Raw genomic sequence first — 20781 nt, forward strand, 5'->3', positions numbered from 1 at the left:
CATTTGCATATACCGAAAGTTTGGAAACCCCTCGGCACGTTAACCCTTATTATTCCAATATATAGAGTTTTATATCATTATTTTGTATTACTTTTGGTAGAATCACTTCTTTCAGAGAAGTTTAATATAGAAACATTTAATTTGACTTATATGAAGTTGTTCTTTAATAACCAAAATCATATGACACTTAATTGGAATTCAAAAATACCCTAAATACAAATGTTTTTTTTTTCTCAATGTTTAGGCCTACAGTCTTGGTTATTTGTTTTTAAATGTCAACTGTATGCATCTGTGATGCTATTCCTTATACCAAAGGCCATTCATTCAAATGCATCAAATGTTTCAAGTGATTCTAATTTTCTTACTCATGGTAAAACTGTAACCTATTTATTTAGTTGCTATTTGTAAGCCAGGTGTTTTCATGTTCCTCTCAGTGACATTATTCTCAGCTAATGTGAAAGCAATAGGCTTTAAGACTGGTCATATTTCAGCCGCATAATGATGATACCCTGCCATTTACAAAGTTAATCAGTTTTGTGAAGTTAGTTATGATTGCCTTTTATGAGTAACATATTTCCTCCGCTGTTGCTTTCTCAGGTGAGTGTCCTGACAACCCTGGAGCGACGATTCAATCTCCAAAGTGCCGACGTGGGTGTGATCGCCAGCAGCTTTGAGATTGGCAACCTGGCTCTCATCCTATTCGTCAGCTACTTCGGGGCCAAAGCCCACCGGCCAAGGTTGATTGGCTGTGGGGGTATCGTCATGGCGCTAGGAGCTCTTCTGTCAGCACTGCCGGAGTTTCTAACCAAACAATACGAGTACCAGCCAGGGCAGACATGGAGGACTGAGGTGGGCAGGAATGGGTGCGCCAACAGTACCAGGAATGGTGGGCAGTACATAGAGGAGATGTGTTCAAACAAGGCCAACACCAACATGATGTACCTGTTGCTGATTGGGGCCCAGATGCTGCTGGGGATTGGAGCCACCCCAGTTCAGCCCCTGGGTGTGTCCTACATAGATGACCATGTGAAGAGGAAAGACTCCTCTCTGTATATAGGTAAGTGAGGTAGATGCATGAATACAGGGGTTTTCAAACGGGGGTCCGCTGTAAAAAAATAAATAATAATAAATTAGGGAGAACCTACGAATTCTCAAAAGCGGGCAATCGGGGCACATTTCCGTTGGTTGTGTTGTAATGTCTGAGAAGAGGAACACAACATGAGCTATGGCAAAATGCATAGAATTGCAGGAAATTAGCTTTAAAACTGAAAAACTGTCTCTCAGCTCCATGACAAACTGTGTAGAATTACTGGAAAGTAGCTTCAAAATGGCAAAATATTTTGTGTGGTCCTCTGTAGCTCAATTGTTAGAGCAAGGCTCTTGTAATGCCAGGATAGTGGGTTTGATTTCCAGCACCACCCATACTTAAAAAATGTAAACACGCAAGTCGCTTTGGATAAAAGCGTCTGCTAAATGGCATATATTATATATTGAAATAATATTTATTTTAAGGACATTGTTATCACACTACCATTTCAAAATGAATTTGTTCCAGCGCTAAGGGATTCACAAGACTACTTAAATTGGTACATCTCTATGGTGGAAGAACTAACAGTGGTCGTGTTCGTCTCACTGCGGGGAGGTGCAGTGTGTACACATCCCTGCCTCTGAGTCAATACAGCGTGAATGTATTCTCTGTGTTGTGCTCAGTCTTTCTTTTGTCCGAAGCACAATCTGACCTAAGTGACCGCAAGGTGAGCAGATCTGTGAGGGGTTTATAATCTCAATTACAAGTGCAGTCAAGTGCAGATGCCAGGGATGGAAAAGGAGCATTAAAGTGCAAAATATCTCCACTCAGCTGACTTGCTCTCTGACGCAAGTATTTCACTGCTGACGTGGCTTTTCAAGGTTTTACAGTGCATTCAAAGCACTTTCTGAGATAACCTTAAATAGCAGATTATTATTTGTGAATGGACCTTAAGGATACTGTAAAGGCCCGTGTTTTGACATCATTGTTGAAGGCACTTGATCACTAATGTTTTTCTGCCTAACTGTAAAAGCTGGCAGGCGTACATTGAGCATTCAGTATGTGTGTAATCTTAACATGAGACCATCTTGTATGACCACAATTACACACCATGGCTTAATACTCCATTCTGATTGGCTGAAGGGCGTACACAGGGCATGTTACAGCACAGCCATTAGGCTAGATGCAGGCTGCTGGCTCAAATCTACTGCAAGAGGAAGACCACCTACAGAGATAATTCACAGTCAGATGAAGCACAACTCATTTCTCTGACTGCAGCTCGCTTTGAAGACCTACAGTTGTCAAGGTGATAAATCTTTGAGGGATTATTGGACATTTCCCTGCAACATGTGCTCTTTCTTGTTTATTATAATTATTATTTTTCAAAAACATTTAAAAAAAAATTACACCCCTTTTTCTCCCCAATTTTGTGATATCCAATTGGTAGTTACAGTCTTGTCCCATCGCTGCAACTCCCGTACGGACTCGAGAGAGGCGAAGGTCGAGAGCCATGCGTCCTCCAAAACTCAACCCTGCCAAACCACACTGCTCACTTAACCCAGAAGCTAGCTGCACCAATGTGCCGGAGGAAACCCCGTACAACTGGCGACCGTGTCAGCGTGCATGCACCTGGCACGCCACAGGAGTCACTAGAGCACGATGGGACAAGGACATCCCAGCCGGCCAAAAACCCTCCCCTAACCCAGACGACGCTGGGCCAATTATGAGTCACCTCATGGTCTCCCGGTTGCGGCCAGCTGCAACACAGCCCAGGATCGAACCCGGATATGTACTGGCGCTTCAAGCGCCGCAGTGTCTTAGACCGCTGCGCCACTCGGGAGGCCCAACATGTGCTCTTTCTTCTGTATTATTTGTTGATATATACAGTACCCAATTCTCTTCAAAGCAGGCATGTTTTGATAGAGGCATGGCCATAACGTGTTGTCCATGTATGCACATTAGTAGCCTTTGGTGGGATAGAGACGACGTGCCTTTGTGAATCAGCTGCTGGCTGCATACGTGGCCATGTTTGATTTCTCAGCAGTACAGCAGACTGAAAGTACGGCTGAATGGGAGACAACTTCCGGAAACACTCACAACATTAGTAGTGGAGATGATATTTGTTAGTGTAACTAGGATGTGATGGTCAAACTCAAGGATAAAGGCCTTCGGTGTCTTGTGTGATCTTAGGCCAGCAGCGTAGACCTCCCTAACTTTCATTCTTACTCATATGCACTTTGTTTCGAGTCCTAGCTATTTTTCACAGCGAGTTATGTTTTTTCTAGAAGTGACAGAAACAAACAAGCACAGAACACAACAGCTTTGACGTAATGCACAACTGCAGCGCCTTGTTAACACTGTACAGTAGGAAGTGGACTCTCATTGATTAAAGTTTGGCAGGCACAGAGGGAGATTTGGTGCTGTTCTCCTCAGATAAGCTACATGGAGAGTTGGAGGAAAACAAGTGGTGAGCGTTGGAGAACAATGTGTTATTGAGTTGGGAGCATGTGCTCAGCTGATCGTTCTAATCCTCATGCTGTGGGCATGTCATGTGCTTGTCGCAGCATGAATGGACGAGATTGTCTGAATCTCTCAAAGATTTTTTTTCACATGCTGATAATGTATTCAATGATTGTTCATTAATGTACACATCATTGTACGCAGGGAAAATACACATTGTTAAGGTAATCAGAAAAAGTTTTACTTTAGTTGTAATTTGCCGTATTTTTCCTTTGTTAAATATTTTTCAAACACTTTTGCAACACACTCCGAATTCAGCATGACAGCATTGAATTTCACTACCTCGAAAAACTGAAATACTGTAGATGCTTCTATATTTCCACATACAGAAATATATATATATTTTTCTTTTTCTTTACCCCAATTTCATGGTATCCAATTGGTAGTTACAGTCTTGTCTCATCGCTGCAACTCCTGTATGGACTCAGAAGAGGCAACGGTCAAGAGCTGTGCGTCCTCCGAAACACAACCAACCAAGCCACACTGCTTCTTGACACTATGCCCACTTCACCCGGAAGCCAGCCACACCAATGTGTCAGAGGAAACACCGTACACATGGCGACCGTGTCAGTGTGCACTACACCCGGCCCACCACAGGAGTTGTTAGTGCACAAGGACATCCCTGCCGGCCAAACCCTCCCCTAACCCAGATGACGCTGGGCCAATTGTGCACCGCCCAGTGGGTCTCCAGGTAATGGCCGGCTGCGACAGAGCCTGGACTCAAACCTAGAATCTCTAGTGGCATAGCTAGTGGCATAGCCTTAGACCACTGCGCCACTCGGGAGGCCCTACAGAAGTATATTATTGTTGACGAATGTAGACCAAACACACCCATAGATGTTACAACAACAACAAAAAACTCAACATACAGCACCTACACGGGGGAAGGCTGAATATGTTGTTTTATATGGGCTTAATACATCCCAAAGGCCCACAATATGAAGGTTAATAGCTGGTGTTATAGTAGCCTAATTTATTCTGTATGTTAAATGACTAAAATAGACAGTCAGCATAGTGATTACCCTTTCGCCCCCTCGTCTCCTGTCTCCTGCAGTCTGTGTGTCTGTCCATCTGTCCAGCCTAAACAATTCTGTTACATGCTAGCCATGGCAGATTTAACTCTTTATATTTCACTACTATGCATTAATGCTGTAAGGATAACCTGAATGAACAGCCTCACATACTGTCCATAACATGGATGGAGCATTGCGGTGCATTTAAAGGGTTAAAGGGCATAGAAACTGTTGACAGAAGAGGAAGAGATGGTAGTAGGATAGGCAGTCAGAGAGCAGTGAGAGAGGATGGTACTCCTGCAGAACTATGCAGTGTGATCCTTGTAAAGGGCGAGAAAGACGTATGTACTATTTGAACATGTTAAAGAAAGCTGCTGGCAAGATTTATCACTGTCTTGAGTCTGTTCTTAGTCTGACACAACCAGGTTCATACTGTACATCAATGTGTCAGGTAACATGAATATTAATCTGCAGCTCACAGTAAAATATTGCCTTGTCTCCTCGTAGTGCAGTAGGACCCAGAGTGTGAGATGAAACTATGGTGATTAGACTAATAAACTACCACACCATTGGTAGAAGTCTCTGCTCAGATGTATGTTCTGATGTGATATGTTCATTTCTAAATTACTATCATCACAAACTGATGATGGTGACGATGGCAATGACACCACCTATAGCCCCAGGCATAGCCTATTGTAAATAGCCACTGGGATAAACTGTTGAGGTAATGGCAGGATGACATCAGTGGAAGGCCTGTGTAAGTGTGAGAGTGTGTTTTGGGGAAGAGAGAGCAAAGAGAGCAGTGGTTTGTAGGAGTGGAGCCATAATTACAGAGTGAGGCAGGAATGCCAACCAGCCAGCCATGAGGTGGGTCTGACCGGCCCGACTGCACATGCATACCACATAGCTCTGTGAAAAACAACTCCTACTAACTCAGTGGCAGAGCTGGGCTGGCCTGTCGACTAGGCAGGAATTATAGTACTTTAACAGCAGATAAAACGGATTCAAACTATGTTAGCATTTTCTATATTTTTTTTACTTTCAGTTTTGTGATCGGTCACTGTTGAATTTGCAGGTCCAGTCATGTTGATCACTGAACATTGTATTATTTTGCTCAAATGTATTATTGAGGGTTGAAAGGATTTTGTCTAGGAAGGAGTGAAATGGCTACCATCACAACTTGATGTTGAAAGTGGTGCTGTGGATAAACACTGTGTTTTACGAGTTGATCTTGTTTTCCATGTCATTTGGGCCAAAGGAAACAAATAGGATTAGAGAGTTAGTGTCAACAGGATATCCGTCCGTTCCCACTGCTCTATGATCCTTCACCATCTCATTCTAACTATGGCTCTTCCCACAGGGCCTCAGGTTGCAAAAACATACTGTACATACATGTATGAACTGACTGTAGCTTAGCAATGATGCTCCCTCCATAAAGCATTAACTTAACCCCACCCATCCACCTCTCACAGCTTTTGAGGCTTTTTCCATCCTGGGTAATCTCCTGTAACACGAGAGGACCTAGATAAAGACTGAAAGGATCGCGTTAGTTTATTCAGTGTCAATGTATAAATTGGATATGTGCTTTTTAAAAGGCTGTGTTCCTATGATATAGGGTCTATAACACATAGTTGTTTGATGATTGGAAAAGTGTTATCACTGCTGTCCATCTTGTAACTGAAGATCATATTAACTTCACAGGTTTCAGAGACGTTCTCCTAAATGTGAGGGGAGGTCCATGAACTCTCAAGCTTGGATCTTTTCGATCTTGTCTTTTTCAGTTAATGCTTCATGCATTTTCATTGATAAAGATATAAGGTTCAATCAAAAGCCACTATCAGAGAGGTGTCGTGAAATGTGGCCTTTTGAAATGCAATTCCATTGTGTGTCAAATCGGCACTCTTAAGCCTATGTTACACAAATGCAATTTGGATGCAATTTCTGTTGCAGATGCTAGTTGCAATTGACCATCATCTCAAGCAACTTTGCTGACACACAAAGAAATTCAAAATGCAATTGAAATTGATTGCAACATCCAATCCTGTCAAACATCACATCATGGTTTCATAAATGATGTGTTTAACCAAACGTTTGGTAATTGTAACAGCATCGATATAGACAAAATCCTGACTGTACAATTTCGCTAGCAAGCCAAAATGTTGCTTATTTGCCAACCATGTTTTACCAAGCTTGAGTAGAATAAAAAGGAAACCGCTGCACACTTCATCAGGCATCCATATTCTTCAGCTTTTTACCAAGCTACAGTGCCTTCAGAAGTATTCATACCCCTTGACTTATTCCACATTTTGTTGTGTTACAGGCTGAACTCAAAATGGACATTTGCACATTATTCTTTTTTAAATTCTTCAAGCTCTGTCAAGTTGGTTGTTGATCATTGCTAGACAGCCATTCTCACGCCTTGTCATAGATTTTCAAGTCAAAACTGTAACTAGTCCACTTACTCTTTACCTATAGATCTGAAGACCTTTTAGAGTTTAATCCGGGAGTTTGTTAAATGATTCATTTAAAACGGTCTTATTTAAAAAAAATATACAGTGCATTCAGCCCCTTGACTTTTTCCACATTTTGTTACATTACAGCCTTATTCTAAAATGTATTAAATACATAAATACCCCATAAAGACAAAGTGAAAACAGGCTTTTCGAAATGTTTGTACATTTCTCAAAAAAATGTAAAACAGAGACCTTATTTTTGTAAGTATTCAGACCATTTGCTATGAAATTGAGCTCAGGTGCATCCTGTTTCCATTAATCATCCTTGAGATGTTTCTACAACTTGATTGGAGTCCACCTGTGGTAAATTCAATTGATTGGACATGATTTGGAAAGGCACACACCTGTCTATATAAGGTCCCACAGTTGACAGTGCATGTCAGAGCAAAACCAAGCATTGAGGACAAAGGAATTGTACGTAGAGCTCTGAGACAGGACTGGGGCGAGGCACAGATCTGGGGAAGGGTACCAAAAAATATCTGCAGAATTGAAGGTCCCCAAGAACAAAGTGGCCTCCATCATTCTTAAATTAAAAAAGTTTGGAACCACCAAGACTCTTCCTAGAGCTTGCCGCCCGGCCAAACTGAGCAATTGGGGGAGAAGGGCCTTGGTCAGGGAGGTGACCAAGAACCCGATGTGGCAAGGTTCACCTTCCAACAGGACAACAACCCTAGCACACAGCCAAGACAATGTAGGAGTGGCTTCGGGACAAGTCTCTGAATGTCCTTGAGTGGCCCAGCCAGAGCCCGGACTTGAATCTCCCTGAAGAGACCTGAAAATAGCTGTGCAGTGACGATCCCCATCCAACCTGACAGAGCTTGAGAAGAATGGAAGAAACTCCTCAAATACAGGTGTGCCAAGCTTGTAGCGTCATACCCAAGAGGACTCGAGGCTGTAATCGCTGCCAAATGTGCTTTAACAAAGTACTGAGTAAAGGGTCAGAATTCTAAAAACCTGTTTTTGCTTTGTCATTATGGGGTATTGTGTGTAGCTTGATGAGGAAAGCAAACAATTTAATCAATTTTAGAATAAGGCTGTAACGTAACAAAATGTGGAAAAAGTCAAGGGGTATCAATACTTTCCAAATGCACTGTACTCTCCTGAGATATCAAGTCACTTCACAAGACAATTTCGCTATACTGTATCTATGTAGTATAGTACTGTATTTACAGTATCAGCATCCACCACATTTTGCGACATAACGTAGGTTCATGTTTGCTCTGTTACAAATGTCACTTCAGCTTTGGTTCTGTTGCAGTGGCATAAACCTCGGAGGGATCCTAGAAAGACACGTCAACATTCTGCTAAAATGTTCTGAATCCAATCAGTGGCTTCCGCGGGGCATGTTTAAAAGCTACTTAAACTCAGCTCTGTTATGTCATCTTGAAGGATTAGATTCTAAATGGGTTTTTCCATCTCTGTGATAAGCTCCATGTTGAGAGTGCCCTAGCAACACCAGTTTGTTTTATTCTTAGGCAATAAACAGCATGGATTCATCAACAGGCAGCAGAGAAGTTCTCTTCATCTTTCTGTTCTGCGTGGATCTGCACTTCCACTAGACTGATGGCAGGCTTGTCATCATCTGCTTGGCTGCATAATTCCCTGAATGCTTCAGAGGCACCACTATAGTAACTACACACCAGTTGTCAGAGCAGAGTGGCCTTACTGAGCCATGTCAATTGGATCTAAATGCACAGCAACATGAGAGCATGTGAGGAGAGCACCTAGAAATTACAGCTACACATACGTTGGAAAATGAAATCATGGGAAGCAATCACATAATGCTGTGTTTGAGACGATACGAACAGGAATCATTACAGCTGCCCATGGCACAACTTTGTTGTTGTGTGTCTGGTTTGGCTGCTCTTAGTGAAATGTTAGATAGTGTCACTAAATTCCTTTGTGTGCTGTTAGGGTGTCTGGACACAGAATTGCTGCATACTTGTTAATCCTCAGATTCTGTATGAGATGAAGCCTGGGATAACCTTACAAAAAAAACACATGACAAATCATGTGAAAAAACATGTGGTTTTCAGAACACACTAGGGCTGGGAATTGCCATGGACCTCACGATACAATATTATCACAATACTTTGGTGCCAATACAATGTGTATTGTGATTCTTATAATTTTATATCTATTGTGATTCGATACTGTGTTTTTATTGTGATTTCAAGTTCCAAACATTTTGATCACTGTATGTTTGCTACAGAGAGACAAGAGAGGGCATGAGAGCTAGTTTTGATCAGGGAAATATAAGTACTGAAAACATGTTGACTCACTATTTTAAAAAAAGATGGAGAACAAGCTATAGAATGAAAATACCAGAGTTTTGGTGCAGGTACAGCCACCTAGCGCTAGCTAATGCTACCTACAGTAGCAAAAAATACAAATGCAATTATTTTGTTTTTTTTATGAATCAATACTTGAGTAAAATATCGCTATAATATCGTTGCAAAATAATATTGCGATTTGTAACTGTATCAATTTTTCCCCCATCAGTAGAACACACTTGTGAACAAATCACATGAAAAATGTCACATGTGAAAATGTGGTGTTAACATTTAATATATGTGAACATTTCAGATGTGAAATTTAAGCTCAACATGTGAAAACAGCTATTTCACATGTAAAACGTTTCACGGGATTTGTTTACAATGTGTGTTCTACTGATGTAAGGGTAGCTGCAGCAGTAAGGCCTTTATCCGCTGTATGAACCTGCTTTCTGCTGTTGTCCCTTATGTGATACCACATTGTGTGAAGGCTATACTTTCTGAGTGGCCATGAACATATGACAAATATGGGCATTAACTTGTCACCCAAGCAATGATGTCGCAGTGCTCTGTGTAAATTTAGATGAAGGTGAGGGATAAGAGCTGAATGGTTTCTTTATTCATTTATGCTACTATATCTTTATTGATGCCAATATAACACAGCACCTTTATTGCCAATGTTTATAGCTATGTATCTAAAAGATGTCCTTCAACATGCCTTAGAATTATGCTTTAAAAGGTCTTTGTGTCATCTCCCTTGTAGCTCTTGCTAGTGCTTCTATCATTTGAGTTAGAGTCTAGTCAACCATGAAGAGTTAAAGATGACTGACCAGAGCATGCTGCACTGGTGTTAAAAGGTTGTCTGCAGCCTTGACCATGCCCTGCTTCCCTGCCCTCACCAGACCCAGAGCACTGAGCACTGACCCATGTATGTTATTTGGCAGGGCAGTTTCATCAGAGCAAAGGAAAGAGCTTCACCAGTCATGCTGCTGTCCAGATGCCCTGGTATATCTCTGCTTTGGAGACATTGAGCACTTTACTCAGAGCCTAAAAGCTCCAGTGTGGCTCACGGGTGCTGGGCAAGCCAGATGAGCACCATGCATCCGTCCCTTGAATTCCAACTGGTCTCACCAGAGAGGGATGTGGAGGTTGAGTTTGAAGCCTCAAAATAGGTCAGACCTTTGAATGAAGTGGGTCAGTGTTGGATAACAGATGTGGCCCAGAGCCCCAGATGGAGGCCTTAACACGTTAACACCAGAGCAGTGTGCTGCCTGCCACCCATGGCCTGCCTCTCAGCATATCACTCACTGTACTGTATAGGCCACCATCTGCAGCACAGGCCTGGTCCACTGCCCACACATTTCCCACCCATCCCAAAGCACCGCACCCCATCTCTGGCCCCTACTGTATCACTCTGAGCCCTGTTACTGTAAGGCCCGGGCCAGCTCTGTGTCTGAATGCTTAGGGAAGGTAGAGTGGATGTGTGTTGGGCTAGGCAGAGGGGTGGACGTCGTAACGTCCTCATCTCCCTCTCTATCTATCTCTAGTCCCATCAGTAAACCACCATGCAGCCTTCTCAAGGCAATCTGGGTCAGGCCCTGTCGTAGGGCTGGCCGATATATCAAATTCATTTGATTAATTTGCATGTGTATTTTTTATTCCAGACGCCTGTATCGCATTAATCAATTTTTGTATTTGTGTGTTTATGTCCACTGGTTCTCATATTGTCTTTTTGGTCTCGTCTCCTTCACTCTTTCTGTGCTGTGTCAGAGGCCTGCATATAACGATGAGATGCTCATGTCGCCAACCTAAAAATGGGAGTCATTGTTCCAAAGGTGGGAAGGCAGTGTGATAAGCTTGTGTCACCCGGGGGGAAAGTGAAACCTCTCACTTCGCCTCATCCTCTAGCTGTGTGCACCTTCCGCTGATTAATAAGGGGACATTGTTTTCGGTCTGAGGGGGGTCAAAGGGATAAAAGGGGGCAGAGGCAGACCATAAACACAACAACATCACCATGCCATTGCCGCGGAAATGCCTGTTTGTCTAGCTGGTTTTGACTATTGGATTGAGATACTCAGCCTTTCCCTGGCACGGCTGTCAGCTCTGGCCATATGCCTGCTGGGAAGGATGCAGCTGTCAGAGGGCTCAGGCTGATGTGAGAAGCGAGCCTCTGCTCACAACCCAGTGACACAGAGAAGTGTTCACAAATCATAGCCCAGGAACTGGCCCTTCCGCTTTAGAAGAACGCAAGATCCACGCAGGCCTCTGGTTAGATCAGTTCTTGGATGCACAGTAGCTGTTCATTTTCCGAGGTTAGGTTGACCTTGTGGTTGTTGGTCAAAGTGTGCAGATTCACTGTCCTCTCCTGGCATTAACACAAATCCCCAACCTCATTGATTGAGTGGTCTGTAAGTAGTGGCTCTGCAGGATTCAAGGATTACCCAGTAGCATGTTCAGCACTTCATCCCTGTATCAATGCTGACAGGATAACATTGCCTAATTAAATGGACTTGAATCAATAGGATGGGCAGTAATTATTACAAAAAATCAGACGTTTGACTGAATCAACTTTTATTAAGTAGCCAGGTTAGGAGATCCCTCTCGCTGGTCCTCCTGTATTCTGTTGGTTTTCAATGAATTCACAGGAGTTTAGTATGTGTAATCTGAGAAAAAAAAAATACGTGATACAAAACCTGATGAACAGTAGGCCTATCTATTTTCCATTCAATAATGCCTTGGGGGAAAATATTCTGGCCTCACCACATTACAATATCACTTCCATATTTCACTTTCAGAAATGAGCTCACTGTGGATAGTCAATAGCGCTGAACGCTCTCCACATTACAGATCACTGCCAACCTCACATTTGGCAAAACCCATCAATTTACCCTCTTCCTCAGGATGCAGAAAAATGACTACTTAATTGTAATTTGTGGCAGATATTCTCTTGTCCAAGCAGCTTCATTATATTTTCCTGGTTGAGGAAGGAGGGGCTCTGCTGTTGGCATCTTTAGCCTGGTAATTAGGCCAAGCCACCTGCTGAAGGAGCTGCTACCAGCTGCAGTCAGTCACTGATCCCTTTACCCTGCACTGGCTCCTCCTCTCCTTCTATGTGGCAGCTGGGGGCACTCCAGTAGAAGAGAGCAGAGCGCTGCACCCCGCCTTAGCCTCCCATAGACCGCCTGATGTTCTGCCCTGCCTGCCTCCACCCATAAGCACAATGGGCACTGTGTGTCACACTCCAGGCCTCAGGAAAACATCTGAGTCAGCATAACAAACAGATCATACAAATTGCAACAAGGCCCAGCACAGGGTTGCTATGGATGTTAAACGGTGCCCTCCTCCCTCTATATCCTTCTTCCTCTCTCTCTCTCTCTCTCTCTCTCTCTCTCTCTCTCTCTCTCTCTCTCTCTCTCTCTCTCTCTCTCTCTCAATTAAATTTCAATCAAATGTAAGGGCTTTATTGGCATGGGAAACACATGTTAACATTGCCAAAGCAAGTGAACTAGATAATAAACAAAGGTTAAATAAACAATCAAAATTAACAGTAAACATTACACTCACAAAAGTTCCAAAATAATAAAGATATTATGAATGTCATATTAAGTGCAAACATTTAAAGTACAAAGGGGAAAGTAAATAAACATAAATATGGGTTTGTTCTTCACTGGTTGCCCTTTTCTTGTGGCAACAGGTCACACATATTGCTGCTGTGATGACACACTGTGGTATTTCACACAATTGATATGGGAGTTTATTAAAATTGGGTTTGTTTTCAAATTCTTTGTGTATCTGTGTAATCTGAGGGAAATATGTGTGTCTAATATGGTCATACCTTTGGCAGGAGGTTAGTAAGTGCAGCTCAGTTTCCATCTCATTTTGTGGGAAATTTGCACATAGCCTGTCTTCTCTTGAGAGCCAGGTCTGCCTATGGCGTCTCTCTCTCTTTCCTTCTCTCCCTCTCCCTCCCTCCCTGACCTGGTGCTGACACAGAGGTGGCAGTCTGACAGTCCACCAATGTTCCAGTTCCACATCAATGCCCTGTTTGCAAACATGCTGAATCTGTTTATGCAGTCTTACAGCACAGAATGACTATAATTATCATTGTGAACGGGCTCTAACCTAGCATTATTGAAATAATTGCAAATCACAGGCTGTAAACAAGAGAATATCTATTTTTTATTTCTCAGCAGGAACGTGCACGTTTAGATTTTTGCCCTAGCACTGCACAGTTGATTGAAATAACCAAGTCATCATCGAGCTTTGATTATTTGTATCAGCTGTCTAGTGAGTTTGGGAAACCCTGAGTGTGGTGACACAAGTTTATGATGTTGACTTACAGTGTTTAGAAGATCAAACTCTTCCCACGTATGTAGGCAGACAACAGACAAAACAGGAACACACACACACAGACAGTATGTACGTACACATAGACATACACACACAGACAGTATGTACGCACACAGACAGTATGTACTGTACACATAGACATACACACACAGATAGTATGTATGCACACATACACATACACACAGACAGTATACACGCACACAGACAAACACAGACAGTATGTATGCACACATAGACATACACACATACAGTATATACACACACATAGACATACACACACAGACATTATGTACGCACACATAGACATACACACACATACAGTATGTACGCACACATAGACATACACACACATAGACACACAAACACACATACAGTATGTGCACACACAGACAAACACACACATACAGTATGTACTCACACATACAGAATGTACGCACACATAGACAAACACATATTTGATTGATGCTAAAAGCATGAAACATGACATGAATGTATGACTCCTTTTTGAAATAAAAGTTAGGAACTATGTGGTTTAGTATATACTCTCCCAGATTAACACACAGGATGACACTTCAGTGACTCATTTTTATCTCCGGAGCCAGTGTGACTGAAGCGTCCCCCCAGTTCTTTAGTCGGGTGTGTGGATGAGACTGTGGCTCACAGAACATTATCCCTAACCAAACAAACAGAAACATTCTGGGAACCAATATCCTAGCTGGGTATCATCAATGAGGGGAGAGGGAAGGCTTAGGACTGCAAGCTATTGTCCTTAAATGGTCTCTCTGGTTTATGCAGGGTCATGTTGCTGGTGTCAAGCTCTGTCTTCACCCAAACTGGATTGTTCAATGTTAATGACAATCCACATTTAGAATGTTAACTCGAAAGTGATTTCTAATCATAGCAAAGACTTGATATAGACAAAAAGTGCCTGCTACTCTGTTTGTGTCTTGCTCTGGATGTGCGACATAATCCTTCTGTCCCCGTTACGTATTATTATTCTCCTTTAAAGGAAGCCCCACACAAAGTACATCAATATCATACATCCTAATGCAATAGCCGCACATTGTCTCTGAATGACTTGGACATGTTCTTTTATAGATCCAAAGAGCATTTATTGCTATGACAATGTCCTGGAGTGTGTCATGTGTCCATTCAATAAATTGCTGTTTTTAGCCTTCAGCAGCTTGTAGTGTCTTTACTTCAGTGATTTTATTCTTTATTGACATCCACTCTATCACAAGATGGTCACAAGCGATGGTGTTGCATTCCCAAAACAAGGAAATAGGACTGATTCAAATAACATGTTATTTGTCATATGCTTCATAAACAACAGATGTGAACTAACTATTTTTACTTACAGGTCCTTTTCCAACAATGCAGAGTTAAAGATAAAGATGCAAAAATATAAAATAAAAATACAAATAGTGACACAAGGAATAAATAAACAGTTAATAACGAATAGCAATAACAAGTAAAAATAAAATGGCTATTTGCAGGGAGTACCAGTGCCGAGACGATGTGCAGGGGTACGAGGTAATTGAGGTAGATATTTACAAATACAATCCCAGTCAATAATTTGGACACACTGACTCATTTAAGGGGTTTTATTTATTTTGACTATTTTCTACATTGTAGAATAATAGTGAAGACATCAAACTATGAAATAACACATATGGAATCATGTAACCAAAAAAGTGTTCAACAAATAAAAAAATATAGTGGGGAGAACAAGTATTTGATACACTGCCGATTTTGCAGATTTTCCTACTTACAAAGCATGTAGAGGTCTGTAATTTTTATCATAGGTACACTTCAACTGTGAGAAAATCCAGAAAATCACACTGTATGATTTTTAAGTAATTAATTTGCATTGTATTGCATGACATAAGTATTTGATACATCAGAAAAGCAGAACTTAATATTTGGTACAAATAACCTTTGTTTGCAATTACAGAGATTGTACGTTTCCTGTAGTTCTTGACCAGGTTTGCACACACTGCAGCAGGGATTTTGGCCCACTCCTCCATACAAACCTTCTCCAGATCCTTCAAGGGGCTGTTGCTGGGCAATATGGACTTTCAGAACCCTCTAAAGATTTTCTATTGGGTTCAGGTCTGGAGACTGGCTAGGCCACTCCAGGACCTTGAGATGCTTCTTTCGGAGCCACTCCTTAGTTGCCCTGGCTGTCTGTTTCGGGTCGTTGTCATGCTGGAAGACCCAGCCACGACCCATCTTCAATGCTCTTACTGAGGGAAGGAGGTTGTTGGCCAAGATCTCACAATACATGGTCCCATACATCCTCCCCTCAATACGGTGCAGTCTTCCTGTCCTGTTTGCAGAAAAGAATCCCCAAATAATGATGTTTCCACCTCCATGCTTCACGGTTGGGATGGTGTTCTTGGGGTTGTACTCATCCTTCTTCTTCCTCCAAACACGGCGAGTGGAGTTTAGACCAAAAAGCTCTATTTTTTTCTCATCAGAGCACATGACCTTCTCCCATTCCTCCTCTGGATCATCCAGATGGTCATTGGCAAACTTCAGACGGGCCTGAACATGCGCTGGCTTGAGCAGGGGGACCTTGCATGCTCTGCAGGATTTTAATCCATGATGGCATAGTGTGTTACTAGTGGTTTTCTTTGAGACTGCGGTCCCAGCTCTCTTCAGGTCATTGACCAGGTCTTGCCGTGTAGTTCTGGGCTGATCCCTCACCTTCCTCATGATCATTGATGCCCCATGAGGTGAGATCTTGCATGGAGCCCCAGACCGAGGGTAATTGACCATCATATTGAACTTCTTCATTTTCTAATAATTGCGCCAACAGTTGTTGCCTTCTCACCAAGCTGCTTGCCTATTGTCCTGTAGCCCATCCCAGCCTTGTGCAGGTCTACGATTCTATCCCTGATGTCCTTACACAGCTCTCTGGTCTTGGCCATTGTGGAGAGTTTGGTGTCTGTTTGATTGAGTGTGTGGACAGGTGTCTTTTATACAGGTAACGAGTTCAAACAGGTGCAGTTAATACTGAGTGGAGGACAGGAGGGATTCTTAAAGAAAAACTAATAGGTCTGTGAGAGACGGAATTCTTACTGGTTGGTAGGTGATCAAATACTTATGTCATGCAATAAAATGCAAATGAATTACTTAAAAATCATACAATGTGATTTTCTGGATTTTTGTTTTAGATTCCGTCTCTCATAGTTGAAGTGTACCTATGAGAAAATTACAGACCTCTACATGCTTTGTAAGTAGGAAAGCCTGCAAAATCGGCAGTGTATCAAATACTTGTTCTCCTCACTGTATTTTATATTTGAGATTCTTCAAAGTAGCCACCCTTTGCCTTGATGGAAGCTTTGCACACTCTTGGCACTCTCTCAACCAGCTTCTCTTGGAATGCTTTTCCAACAGTCTTGAAGGAGTTTCCACATATGCTGAGCACTTGTTGGCTGCTTTTCCTTCACTCTGCGGTCTAACTCATTCCAAACCATCTCAATTGGGTTGAGGTCAGGTGATTGTGGAGGCCAGGTCATCTGATTCAGCACTCCATTACTCTCCTTCTTGGTCAAATGGTCTTAACACAGCCTGTTGAAAAACAAATTATAGTTCCACTAAGCGCAAACCAGGTGGGATGGTGTATTGCTGCAGAATGCTGCGGTAGCCATGCTGGTTAAGTGTGTAGAGGTGAAGTGACTAGGCAACAGGATAGATAATAGACTGAGCTGTAGCAGCAGCGTATGTGGTGAGTGTGAAAGTGTGTGTGTGTTTGTGGCGTCAGTATGCATATGTGTAAATGTTATGTGTGTGTGGACGTATGTGTGTTGGGGTGTCAGTGTAAGTATGTGTTGGTGTGTGGGTAGAGACCAGTGTGTGTGCAAAGCGTCAGTGCAAGAGAATTAGTTCCAAGAAGGGTCAATGTAGGTATTCCGGGCAGCCATTTCATTAGCTATTTAGCAGCCTATTTTAGCAATCGCATGACTTGGGGAAAGAATCTGTTCAGGGTCCTGTTTGTTCCAGACTTGGAACCAACCTCCTGGTAGAGAGGTCCTGGAAAGCAGGGAGCTTGGCCCCAGTGATGCACTGGGCCGTACTCACCACCCTCTGTAGGGCTTTGCAGTTGCCGTACCAAGCAGTGATGCAGCCAGTCAAGATGCTGTCAATTGTGTAGCTGTAGAACTTTTTGAGGATGCCACATCATTTCAGCCTCCTGAGGTGGAAGAGGAACTGTCGTGCCCTCTTCACAACTGTGTGTGTGTGTGTGTGTGTGTGTGTGTGTGTGTGTGTGTGTGTGTGTGTGTGTGTGTGTGTGTGTGTGTGTGTGTGTGTGTGTGTGTGTGTGTGTGTGTGTGTGTGTGTGTGTGTGTGTGTGTGTGGACCATGTTAATTCCTTGGTGATGTGGAACCCAAGGAACATGAAGCTCTCGACCTGCTCCACTACAGCCCCATTGATGTGGATGGGGGCGTGCTATCCCCTCCGTTTCCTGTAGTCCATGATCAACTCATTTGTCTTGCTGACATTGAGGGAGAGGTTGTTGTCCTGGCACCACACTGCCAGGTCTCTGACCTTCTCCCTATAGGCTGCCTCATCGTCGTCAGTGATCAGTCCTACCATTGTTGTGTAATCAGCAAACTTGTTGATGATATTGGAGTTGTGCACCGTCGTGCAGTCATGGGTGAACAGGGAGCACAGGAGGGGACTAACCACACAACCCTGAAGGGCCCCCGTGTTGATGGTCAGCGTGGTGGATGTGTTGTTGCCTACCCTCATCACCTGGGGGGCGGCCCGTCAGGAAGTCCAGGATCCAGTTGCAGAGGAAGGTGTTCAGTCCCAGGGTCCTGAGCTTGGTGATGAGCTTGGAGTGGACTATGGCGTTGAATGCTGAGCTGTTGTCCATGAACCACATTCTTACATTGGTATTACTTTTGTCAACGTGGGTGAGGGCAGTGTTGAGTGCAATAGCGATTGCGTCAGTTGTGGATCTGTTAAGAGCGGTATGTGAATTGGAGTGGGTCTAGGGTGTCTGGGAGGATGTGAGCCATGATCAGCCTTTCAAAGAATTTCATGGCTATAGATGTGATTGGAGACCTGATCAGTTGAGGGGCTATTTTGACAAATATAGGCCACACTAAATGTTCCCTCTCCTTAGGTTACCTCAAACTGGACATTGGTTCAAGTGACTGAAAATATTTGCCTTTTTAAAAGAGCTGTTTACGGAAGGGTATATAGTTTTATTTGACTGGCTATATTGCATATATCTTTAGAGATTTAGTTGTGTACAACAGTTATTTGTTTAATGTCTTGTTAAATTACTCTGTGCATGATGAAGGCACAGGGGCACAGGGGCACAGTCACAAGTATCAGCATAGAATTTGCTGCTCTGTGCTGCATTTGGGCTTAAAATATCTGATGTTGTCCACTTGATGTGATGCTTTCAACCCATCAGCAAGCCCTGACACCGAACTCCCATTCAGGGTTGTGATCTCTTTGAGGTTTACTGTAGATCCACACAGACACAGACACTGGACTGCAGGGGCCTGCAGGAGACTGGTTAGTTTGGCCCAGCACTTGAAAACTCCCCCTGAAATTCCTGAACCAGACTTGTGTCCTCAGGCTAATGAACAAAGGTGCAAGTTGTAGAGAACTATGACACTCAAAGGCACTCACATATTTAGGCTCATAGCCCTACAAGGGAAAGGCATGTTGGAGTGTGCTGTTTTAGTAGGACACAGTACGGAGTTGGGAACATAGATAATAAGGATAAATGGAACGATAAGTTTATAACATTAATGTGCACCACATTTTTTTTATTACCCTTTAAACTACTACTACCAGTTTGATTTTTGTAGCCATCAATTGCCTCATTAACAGTCACCCATATTAGCAGACTTATTGCATTTCAAACTTCACACTTAGTATAGGCTACTTATTGTAATGAACGATATAAGCAAAACCGCTTGCAATAAGTGGTCTGTGTGGTCGGTGTCGATAATTTTGGGTTTATCGTCCCAGTTCTAGCATAGTATTTTGTACAGTGTTGTGTCTGTGTGACGTTTCCCAAATTGCCTACGCCAGGTCATTTGCTGAAAGGAATGATTATCTGTAAAGTTATGCTTATTATTGTTTTTTATGTATTTCAAATGTACACTTTTATTTTCCAGTCAGCTAAATAAAATACCAGACCAATCACTTCCACAGAAAGCCTCAATCCCCCTCCTCTCCTCCTGACCTACACAATACTGCACAATAACTAGCTAAAACACCCTGAGCAGCAGGCTGGTTTACATGCTGATGGTTTGACGTGAGTGGTGTCTAGGGGGGCAGCAGTAAGCAGGATGATCCTGATGTATTGTAATGGCATTTGACTATGAGTTGAGAGCCTACTTTAGTTCTTTGGCTTGTTATTTAGGTCAACATAGTTGTGGAGTGTTATACTGGTAACATTATGACAGTTGATTAACATATCATCCCAAATGTGAAAAATGTGCGTGGTCAACCTCAAAACAGGACAGTTAGGAAGTTCTCAGTTAACACCTGTGCTGTTTACAAAACAACTGACTGAAACCCAACCTAAATCCTTATGTTGAAACAATGATACTGTTTCACAAACTATATGTATAAGACCATGTGTGTCTGGAGGCATATCCGGACACATCAGTAAGATACATTTGTCTGTGTTTAACTCGGTTTAAAGCAGTTGCCTGCAGAACAACATGTTGACATTGTGATACACCATAGCCTGAAGACTTTACAGGCCAGGCAGGGTAATGCTGTTAGTTGTGACTGGTAGACAGGATGCAGATCGGGCTAGGCCTAATCCCCTCTTATACGGTGTACTCGATGAAAATAGACGTCCTCACCTAAGTTTACTCAGCGGGTTCGTCCGTTATTTGTCCTGTTTGCTTGGTCTGAGCGGTCACTGTTGACATCCCTTATGAAAAAATATTGCAGTTAGAGTGCTGTATAACTGCAGTTAGAATGCAGCATAACTGCAGTATGCTGCAAATACGGCGTCCAATATAAAACAACAATTTACTGCGGTAATTTGGCAGTGTAACTGCAGTTACAGTGTAGTATTACTGCAGTACACTAGTTA

General features: G+C 42.7%; 1 protein-coding gene across 2 annotated transcripts in view; it reads left to right on the forward strand.

Annotated features, from left to right (window-relative positions):
- slco3a1a (solute carrier organic anion transporter family member 3A1a) overlaps nt 1-20781 on the forward strand; it is a 48155-nt gene that overhangs the window by 5625 nt on the left and 21749 nt on the right. For both annotated transcript variants that reach the window (XM_064951885.1, XM_064951886.1), the window contains exon 2: nt 598-1057. In XM_064951885.1, the coding sequence (XP_064807957.1) occupies nt 598-1057 (460 nt within the window). The remainder of the gene's footprint in view (nt 1-597; nt 1058-20781) is intronic.

Source organism: Oncorhynchus masou, chromosome 31 (genome assembly GCF_036934945.1).
Source record: "Oncorhynchus masou masou isolate Uvic2021 chromosome 31, UVic_Omas_1.1, whole genome shotgun sequence".
Lineage (NCBI taxonomy): Eukaryota > Metazoa > Chordata > Actinopteri > Salmoniformes > Salmonidae > Oncorhynchus > Oncorhynchus masou.